We start from the raw sequence: 11,445 nt of genomic DNA, 5'->3' as shown, positions 1-11,445 counted from the left end.
AAAGAAGCCACTAGAGGCTTATTTTTAACCATATCTGAAATGTACAAGGCTATAGGTGCAGTCGTGCCAGACAGATCAGTTATGGGCCTTCAGAGAATTAAAGGTTTGTGGAGAATCTATCTCGACACATTAAAAGGCAAATAATTTCTCCTTTCAGAAGGTCTTGAAATTCGAGGCAAATCTATTTCTATATACTGTATAAATACTAGAGTTCGCATTGAAGAAAATTCAACAGATGTGAAAATTCGCGTTAAAGATGTACCACTCTCGGCTGACGATGGACAGATTTTGAGAGCCTTAGAGGGGTACACTTGTGTAATTTTGAAGCACTTAAGAGAACGATTGCGCTACAATGACATGATAACTAACTGTCAAACTTGTGACAGGATAGTTTATTGTGAAGGTCCATTGATCTCTACTATTCCAAAGTCTATTCCAATTGGGAAATATAGAGCAACGGTTATTTACAGAGGTCAACAAAATTACAACATTAAATGCAACAAGTGCATGGAACTTGGACACACAACCAAAAATTGTGAAAATGAATGGAAGTGTAGAATCTGTTGTGAATCAGGCCACAGGCAAAATGAATGCACCAGTGAAATGTCTTCTGAGCAGGAGCAAGAAGGTGCCTCGAGCGCACATCATGAAAATCACTACGAGCCGAGCGATGTAAACACACAACAACATACAAACAGTAATGAAAATCTTGATGCTATGCAACCAACTGAAAATGTAGCACACGCAGAAAATGATTCTGTCTCAAATACAGTCACTTACGATGATGCAATAAAATCACAATCAATCTTGACTGAAGACCAGAGCTCGAGCCCTCTATGTGAACAAAAAAATCAACCTCCAGCAGCCAGACCAAAAATAAAACCAGGTCGAAGAGAAACGAACAAACCCTCACATACAACAAGTGAGGCCACTAACAAAAATTCCCGTGGTCAATCACAAATCACCAGTTTCATTCACGGTCCAAATCAGTCAACACGTCGAAACCAACATCAAGACACTCCAGTCAAAACTTCAAACAGAAGTGGTTTAGAGAAGTCTCCAGTGACGCCTACAGAAAAGCTACATGATGGTACTAGTAACAACACAAGTAAAAAATCAAAAACAACAAAAATATAGTTCTGTAGCTGTCATATATATTGAACTTTGAAATTAACATTAAACTATTTCATTTTAGTTGATATTATATTTTTACCATATAAAAAAAAGAATAATAAAAAAAAATATCACTGTGTATAACACTTTTCTCTTTTTCATTTCTCATTGCTGGTATATACATGTATTTGGAATGTAGTCCGCTGTATTCTAATTTTCTGATTTTGGCAAGTGATACCCATCACAGATTAAAAAGTAAAGAAACTGTAAAATACAAAGCATTTAATTGGTATCAAACTGCTTATTTTTTACAATTACTATCAAGCATACTGTTTAATAATGTTTCTAGTAAAGCAACATTGGAAAAAAATCCAATTTCTATTAATCTGTTCATATTCCTTCATTCACAACCAGTCAGAGAGGTCTTCTTATCCTAAAAATAAAAATAAATATTTTTTACCTTGTTTGTACATAAATATTGTTCTTTTTTTTTAAATTGATTTGCATATGTATTTCAATATGAAACGCATACATAATTGTACTTGTATTTGTTTGACAAACATTGAGTGTGCTAAAATTGTGAGACACATGTCAATGTGTGTTTTTGAAGTCACATGGATGACCCAAATAATGACCCCTGTGGTACTATTTGTGAATAACACACATACATTTTCGACAAAAAAAGATCAGTAGATAACTAAAGAAAACTTGAATAGTAAACTCACCATATATAATCGTTAAATCCAGTGGATAATATTTATATAATTTAGACACACATCCAAACTATACCCGATATAGTAGGGTGCCCAATCAACAAATTTTATCGATTTGCCTTAACGGAATATCATACGGCTATATTTTATATCCTTGTAAAGAGGAGAACAAGCCTCATCGAAATAGCGTTGTCATCGTTGTCTGTCGTGGTCACGTTTTTTTTTAATCAGGGTCAAAGGTCAAAGCAAAAAATCAAGAAAAATGCACAGTTGTAACGGTTTATTTCTTCCTCTGTGATATTTCATCCTGAGGATAATTTGTCCCGGTAATTTTTTTCCAGGCATGGTATTTCACAGGTTAATTTTTTCCAGAGGAGTGAAAATCTATCTGTGTTCTGCGGATAGTATGTACCGGTATATATTTGCCGTACTATATTTCACAGAACCGTGTGAAATAGAGTCCCATTAACTACTATGTATGTTACTCACAATCAATATATACCTGACTATAATTATAAAATGTTTCACAAAGGAAGACCAAATTTGCATAATTTATCAAAGGGAGGTAATTATGAGGAATTTGTATTTTAAAGATGTTAATATAAAATATTTCTGAATCTATTTTTGTATATACATGTAGTGAAACTTTTCCTTTATATATTCATTTATATAAAACGAAGACTTACAACTTGATTTAATAAATTAGATAACATTTCACAGGTAAAAACTATCCAGCTGTTAACCATGCTTTTGTTCCAATATATTGTTAGATGCTATGAATTATCTGATTTCCATATAATCAACAACTATATCTCTGTCTCCAGACAAAACTATTTATATAGTTTAAATATCATCATAATCAAATTCTCCTATTACTGTTAACAGTAGTAATATTTAATGCAACTATATGTCTACCTTACTTTTAAATTTATATTTGTACTGAGATCTGAAAACAACTCACTTTTACATATATTTCACTAACCTTATTTAATCATGATATCATTTTCACAATTACGATCTTGGAAATTACTTCTGGTTTTCTTCCTTATGTTTCATGATAATTTTCTTTTTAAATATATGATATATATATTGACTTGAATATTTCAGGAATTTTTTTCAAGGATAATTTGTGAAATTATTACCCATTATAATACAATTTTTTTTAACAATTTTGCTTTATTTCAAATACACCATTATTATTTCATAGTATTTTTTAAGGACAATTTTTTTCTAATAACTATTCAAAAAGTTAACTACCCAGATAGAATTTCACGGCAAAGGAAAAAATATCCCAATAAAACTATATCAAGTCAATACGAAACCATATCGTGTAATATCGAAATCTCATTAAGTAATGACTATTCCATATGTAGCTATATTAAAACATCATAACGTAATGTCAAAACCATATTAAGTAAAGACAAAATATCATTATTTAATAATAAAACGACGTAAAGTAATATCAGAGTTCCACATAAGACAGCTGTGGCGTTCCATACATACCTTACTTTTAACACGGGTAACTATCCAAACCTATTGTAAAAATCTCTCCTGATAGCTTTTTACAGAAATCCAAATGATCACAGCAATCTTGTTCTTTTTTTATTTCAATTATTTGTCTTTTAGACATAATTAATACAATTTTGAATAGCAGGTTTAAAATGATTAGAGATGGGCAACTATAAGTAAAAATCAAACTGTTGTTTTCCTTCTTTTTACGAGATAATAAGCAAAAACGCTTAAATGACTGAGTAAATCTGATGACAATGTAAGGGCAATGATTCCATATGTTTGTAAAATAATATGATCAACACACCAAATTTAAAAAAAAAAATTAAGTGCAAGGATAGTATCTGAATGAAATCTTTCCAACTTTGGACACATGCAAATGTTTTATTAAATAGTTCCTTGAATTATATATATATATATATATATTCAACTTATGACAGGAAATGATTGTCTTTCAATAATCATAACGATCTTTATAAACAGTCGAGACTATTCAATTATAAAGAAAGACATATATAGCTTCACCAGTGTTTTCTTAACAAAAAGTAGGTATAAATATATCGTAGAAATTAAACAACTTGTTTCCCAACTGAAAACAGGTAATTTAACAAGATGGAACGGAATTTGAAATGGATTGAAAAAAATGATGCCTGGTAAGTCATTTATTAAGTAGCGTAATTACCGTAACTTTAAGGCTCGAATTATATTATTCGTATATTGTAATCTGAAAAGGTAATGCTGATTAAATTCTGTCTGAACCCGTTCTAGTTTTCTTACTTCAACAGAAAATTTATGTGTTAATGATTGTGTTATTTCTTTGTAATGATGAAATTCATGTGTGATCTGGCCTGTGTTAATTGATAGCAAATCTCAAATACACCGTTTGGTGATGCACCAGACTGGCATGGATGGGACTCACATGGAGATTATGTAACATATATAAGTTGCAGGTGGCATATACTATTGGTATCGGTGTCGGATTCGTATTCGACCTGGAACTTGTAAGTTATTGTTAACATTAATGATATGGAAAACAAAAGGGACTGCAATGGTGCAACTTTTAATCAACAAAGTTGTCCTATATTAATGATACGTAAAGTTTAATTCTTTGATTCGTCGTCGTTTTTCCGTCATGACGGAACACAAATTGGACCTTGTTGTTTAAGTATTATAGATATATTGGCAGTCTATAATATTCAATATATAATGATTTCCTGTAAAAAGCTATCAGGAAAGATTTTTACAATATGTTTGGAGACTTACCTGTGTTATGATATTCCTTATTCAGGAAATCGAAATGATGCACAGCAATCTTTTTTAAAAATTTCAATAAGTTGTCTTTCAGACATAATTAATACAATTTTAAGTACAGGTTAAAAAAGAAAGAGATGGTCATCTTATAAAACATCAAATGTCTATGGTCATAATTGATCAGAATTGCCGTTTTAGTATATCATGCGTTATTGTGTTTCCCCTCCGTTTACGTGATAATAAGCAAACAACGCTAAAATAAGTAAAGATAATGATAATGTAAGGGCAAGGATAATATCTAAATGAAATCATTCAATTTTTGGAAACATGTAAGTGTTTTATTTAATAGTTCCTTGAAATGTACACATATTCAACTTATGACAGGAAATAATTGTCTTTCAATACTCATAACTATCTTTAAAAGCATTCAATACTATTCAATTATAAAGACATATATAGCTCCATCAGTGTTTTACAAACAAAAAGTAAGTATTATTATATCGTAGAAATTAAACAAGTTGTTTCCCAACAGGTAGTTTGACGAGACGAAACAGAATTTAAAAGGATTGAAAAACATTTTTTTTCGTGCTTGGTAAATAATCTATTAAGTAGCGTAACGGCCGTAACCTTATTTTGAAAACGGGTAAATATCCAAACACATTGAAAACATCTTTCCTAATAGCTAATTATAAATCAAGAAATCAAATTTATTACGTCAATCTTATTTAAGTTTCAAATCAATTGTCTTCTAGAAATATTTAATCCAATTTTTGATAACAGGTTGAAAAAATAAGAGATTGGCAACTATAAGTAAAAATCGGTTCCAATTTAGAGAACGTTAGCGAACATCAAATACCATATTTACTTTAAAACTTTTAAATTATGAAATTCATACAAGAAGAAATTCAAAGTACTGCAGTACTGAACATCGGATGACCACAAGTTCTTGTTGATGCTCAAACGCACTTGTCTCAGAAAATAAATTCTCATATCTCTTTACCTGAAACTGAGTTTAATGTACAGAGATATATTTTTTTCTGGGGCAAGTTCGTGCGTGGATGATGAACAAATGACAGGAATTCAACTTCACCGTAATAACTATTCGGTGATATTGTAGTGATACACTGATTTGTTGTTATATATCATATAGTTACATGCAACTCGTCTAAACATCAACCCAACAATGTTAGATCTGTAAATTTGCTTTCGCAAATTTTTGGTTCTTCCCTCGCCGGGATTCGAACCCATGCTACTGTGATATCGTGACACCAAATCGCCTGCACTGCAGCCGTCTCGCTAGACCACACGACCACCTGGGCTCTCAAAAAAGAGCATTCGCTGGCCATGTGTTACCTTTCCACGTCAGTTTTAATCTAGCGGCGTACTACAGTACATTTTATATAAGGCATGAAGATGATATTGTTACAGATCAGCTAAATTATCTATAGTAAAGGATCCTACAAATTAATGTAAGATACAGTCACAGAAAATAATTATATTCATAAGTACGTCTGAGTCAGTGACAACCCTACAACAGATGTTTCCATCGGATCACCATCAATGATGGTGATACATGGCTGTGTACATAAAATTCTGGTATATACAACTCGTCTAAACATCAACTTAACAATGTAAGATCTAGTTTCATGTATATATGATTTCAATCCATTTCTGTATACCATTCTATTCTACTATTCTAATAATAGTGCAATGCAAGTGCATGTTGAACATTTTTCTGTAACATTCGATTTTTTTTTTTTATTTTCCAGCAAAAACAATTACAGAGTTACCGGTCTTGCCGGTATTGTCGCAAAACGTTATTTGAGATATTCTTCCGCATGTCTGAATACAATTTATCGGTACGTGTGCATTGATATTATCAATGATTTTTTACTTATCTATATATATATATATTTATCGCTATTTTGTGCATTTTTTCTTTGATCTTTTTTTGTGATAATTTTCATATCATGCTTCTCGCTTGAGATGGAAAAATTATCGCTAGAAACTAAGGAGGCCACGTGGGGTTGCTAACGAAATTGACATGAAATTGACAACGTCTTCATAGGTAAAATAGCGATAAACAGATTATCATTGGTCATCTCAACTCGATTGCTTTTCTCACTTTCGCTGTACCAGCTCAAGCGAGAAAAACAATCTCGTTGAGATGATCAACGATAATCTATAAATATATATAAATCTAACTACGAAACCTTTTCATATTATTAATTTATGTTGTACACAAACATATTTTTATCAGTATTCATTGAAGAGATGTATTTATATCAAACGATAAGGAATGATATTTTGCACTCGTTTATGTGCGCGTATTTATCATGTTACAAAACCAAAACTAATTTTCCGATAATGGAAATCAAGGCGAAGCAATACATCGAAATGACCACAAGGTCAACGCGATGAAAACATGGGATGTAGGTATGCAGGTTTCGTTGACCTCTGTAAATCGTGTGTATTGGTGTGGACAAAAACCTTGACGGAATAGTTTTTCTCATTGTTGAAGGCCGTACATTTGCCTGTTATTACTTACATCCACTTCATTTGATATTTGGTGATTGAATATTTCACTCGAATATCTATTAAATTGACATTTATACCACATAAGCTCATATATATATTTTATAAAAACTAGTGTAAATCGGGTCTTGGAAAGTATGTATTTAATGTTAAACAAGAACACTTCAAGAGTAAAGCATCCTCTATCAAATATGAAGACAATTTTCAGATTATTTATATATTCCAAGACGGGTGAAACAAAGGGATTCATTGACATTTTTAAAAAGTGTTATTGTGATAATTGACAGCTAAGTTTAATTGTAAATAATTTATGTGCGTCTTGTTGTGTATTCTACATTGGTTAGAGGTATACGCATTGCGTGCATGGTTATTTTTAGCCTTTCAACTATTTTTATCTCAGCGTAACTGATGAGTCTTATGTAGACAAAACGTGCATCAAATTATAAGCCTGGTACCTTTGAAACTACTGATATCTCATAAGACTTGTTTAACCCCGCTGCATTTTTGCATCCGTCCCAAGTCGGGAACTTCTACCCTTTGTTTGTCTTCTGTATTAATAAAATTTTGGTTCCTTTATATGGTAAGGAGTTAAATGTGAAGTCTATATAGCTGAATTAACTAATGCCTGCTTCTGATGGTGGTATTTCCTCGCTGCTTTGAAGACCCATTGGAGGCCTTGGGATTCATTCTGCATTTGTTTGGGTTGATGTCTCTTTTACACGTTCACAGCTGCAATTCTCAATTCTAATGTGACGTTATTTTTCATTTTTTGATGATCTGTTTTACAAATTTAATGACGACATTTTTTCGTTTTTTAGTTTCAAATATGACATCACTTGGAGTTGAGGTTTAAACTTATTTGGATGTGTCTACTTTTGTGTTTCAAATGTCTGAATATGTAATGTATATCAGTTGTTTCCTGTAATTAGTTAATACTTCAGTTTTATCATGTACATCTTTTGTATAGTCATTTTATAAAATTTACTGTTTGCAAAAGTATAAATTATTCTAAATAATAAGGATGTTCTGGTTACTAACAGAAAACCCTTGCCGTTTTTGGCACAACTTTTTTTGATCTTTTGGTCCTCGATGCTGTTCAACTTTGTACTTGTTTCGGCTTTCAAACTTTTGTATCTTGACGTCACTAGTAGGGTTGAGTGGACAAAATGCACTACTGGCGTATTAAAATTTTGAACTTGTTGCTTTTTGTTGGCTGTTGTTCGTGTGATTCTTTGTCAATTGTGTACTCCAATTTATATATATATATTGTAGTCCTGTGGTGTTGTGTTGTCATTTTGATGTTATATTTCACATGGCCATAAAAGTGCGAGGTTTGGCATGCCACAAAACCAGGTTCAACCCACCATTTTTTCCTTTAAAAGTGCCCTGTACCAAGTCAGGAATATGGCCATTGTTATATCGTAGTTTGTTTCTGTGTGTATTACATTTTCACGTTGTTTCGTTTGTTTTCCCTTATTTTTGAGTGTACATTCACATTGCGATAAGACGTGTCACGGTACTTGTCTATCCCAAATTCATGTATTTGTTTTTTATGTTATATTTGTTATTCTCGTGGGATTTTTTTCTGATGCTCGGTCCGTTGCTGTGTGTGTTACATTTTAATGTTATGTCGTTGTTCTCCTTTTATATTTAATGCGTTTTCTTCGGTTTTAGTTTGTTACCACGATTTTGTTTTTGTCCATGGTTTTATGAGTTTTGAACAGCGGTATACTACTGTTGCCTTTATCTATGATAATGATAAAGAAGAAATGCTCTGAAATGGTTCCTGCATTTATAGCTTGCAGATATAAATACCAATGTCATATACAAATGTGTAACAATTTTGGGAATGTTGAATTCATTAAGTCAACAATAATTTATAATTTTGCTTAATCTCCTCTTTTTCAGGTGAATATTCAATAATGGAACTTACTGTATTACTCCGTGTGATAATGTTTCTTTCATATGGAAACAGTGAACCAGCCTTAATGAAACCAGGCAATTTTCATAGTGAATGTAACTGTACAAGGAATAACCATTTACTGATTACTAATTGTTCAAATTTAGAACTATCAGAACTTCCAATATTCCCATTAGATGTTAATGTCTTGGATTTAAGTTTTAACAGTTTTGAAATACTGAAAAATAAATCTTTTGACAATCTACATCAACTTATACAACTGAATCTAAGTAACAACCAATTGTTACATCTAGCTAGCGATGCCTTTTACGGACTTAGTAGATTACAAAATCTTAATCTCAACAGCAATTACTTGAAGTATGACTTGGAATCATTTCCTAAACTTATTTTCAAGCCTCTGATATTACTCACACACTTGAATGTAGCACATAATTCTAAACATGCAGATAAGTTTCCAGATGAAGTGATTTCACACTTAACAAATTTGCGAAGCATTTCAATAGATGCTAAAACAACTGAATCGAATGAAACACCATTTGGAATAGGATTTCTACAATTAATCCATCTTCAAACGCTTACTATTCATAATTGCAACTTGCACTTCAATTCATATACCTTTGAAAATCTGAAATATTTACACTCTATTGACCTTTACCGCTGTTTGATACGTACTTATACGTATGGAACTTTAAGTGGAAGGCACCTGGAATTTCTTAACCTTGTGAAATTGCGGTTACGGACGGGATATAGTAATATTCGAAATTCCATCATGGTTGACCTATCAAATACTACAGAGGGAACTTTGATAATGACTGAAATGTTTATTGATCAGAATATACATGGAAATTTAGGTTATCTAATTAGAAAACTAGAAAACACTACCGTTCAGACGCTTTACTTGAACAGAAATAACATATACATGTTTGAAAATGATGTTCGTCTTCTTCCTAAAACTTTAATGTTCTTAGATTTATCTAATAATGTATTGGAGGCATTAGTAATTTCCATGCCTAATTTGATTTTCTTAAACTTAACTGGGAATAAGTTAGGCAATTTTTTACAACGGAGCAGATATTGTCGCTCCAATATAACTAAACTAAAGGCCATTTACCTGTCAGATAACGGAATTGACAGACTGATTGTATCAATTTTTCATGGACATCCTCAGTTAGAAATTATTGACCTGAGCAGAAATGCATTAATTGACATCAACTTTGACCTTGCTCAGTTACAAAATTTAAGATTGCTTGATCTTTCAAGTAATAGAATTAGTAGTTTAAGTCCAATGTCAATAAATGTTATCAATGAAATATTTAAGAAATCTGATTTAAAAATAAACTTGTCCAACAATGTGTTGCAATGTAGCTGTGAAACTTATCAATTTCTAAAATGGATGGCAGAAAATAGTAATCACTTTATGCCGAGCAATAATTATAAGTGCAGGTTCTCAAATAGTTCTATCTTAGAAATTCAGGAATTTAAACATACATTTTTACAGATAGCGAGAGAATGCGAATCCCATGCAGTGTTTATAATTTGTGTTTCGATTGCCATTTTTGCAATGCTGACAGTGACAATCGTAGGATTAGTATATCGTTACCGTTGGAGGATCCGTTACTTGTATTACATGACAAAAAGCAAATATAAACAAAACAAACCTGTTGATAACTGTTATCAACATAAGTATGATGCTTTTATTTCATATGCAGACAGTGAAGTAGATTTTGTTCTGAAAGATTGCATTGAAAACTTTGAACAACACGGACACAAAACATTGTGCATACACCAGCGTGATTTTATTCCCGGCGAAGAAATAGCAAATAACATTTCAAATGCAATTCATGAAAGTAGAAAAACTATCTGTATTGTAACTAGATCTTTTCTGGATTCGTATTATTGTATGTTCGAATACAATATGGCCAGAATGGAAAGTATTTATTCTAGAAACGGACAAAATATTCTATTTTTAGTATTCTATGAACAGATACGTCCAAAGGAGCTTCCATTGGTTATGTTAGAACTTGTGCAGCAACATTCCTATATAGAATATCCACATGATGAACAAGGAAATGTAGTTTTCTGGGCTAAATTGATTGAAGCTATTAGTTAATTGCATACCACTAAATGATGGAACGTACACAGGTTCAATCCATCACGCAATATCCAATCGATACACGAGACTATCTTCTGTGGAAAGCTGACATGTGTCAATGATATTGTGTTTTATTTGTAGCATACAAAATTAGAAACAACAAACAATATTTTAACACTTACGGTTCTATATCCTGTCAAAAATCGTGATCGTCATTGCAAAATAAGTCTTGTTTTCTTAGAATGGTAACGACGTCATTAACTAAATCTATTGGATGTGTACTGATTGACATTCTTTTTATAAAATTTGTA

The 11,445-nt window shown here is 31.8% G+C and overlaps 1 protein-coding gene across 1 annotated transcript; it reads left to right on the top strand.

Annotated features, from left to right (window-relative positions):
- The first annotated feature begins 5,030 nt into the window (after positions 1 to 5,030).
- On the top strand, positions 5,031 to 11,445 carry LOC134714227 (toll-like receptor 4). The gene is made up of 2 exons (XM_063575468.1): positions 5,031 to 5,071; positions 9,030 to 11,445. Exon 2 carries the CDS (start codon positions 9,044 to 9,046, stop codon positions 11,150 to 11,152), a length of 2,109 nt encoding a protein of 702 aa, XP_063431538.1. The 5' UTR covers positions 5,031 to 5,071; positions 9,030 to 9,043; the 3' UTR covers positions 11,153 to 11,445.

Source organism: Mytilus trossulus, chromosome 4, assembly GCF_036588685.1.
Source record: "Mytilus trossulus isolate FHL-02 chromosome 4, PNRI_Mtr1.1.1.hap1, whole genome shotgun sequence".
Classification (NCBI taxonomy): Eukaryota; Metazoa; Mollusca; class Bivalvia; order Mytilida; family Mytilidae; genus Mytilus; species Mytilus trossulus.
The sequence above is the reverse complement of the archived record's forward strand: the minus strand, read 5'-3'. Positions and strand labels throughout refer to the sequence as shown.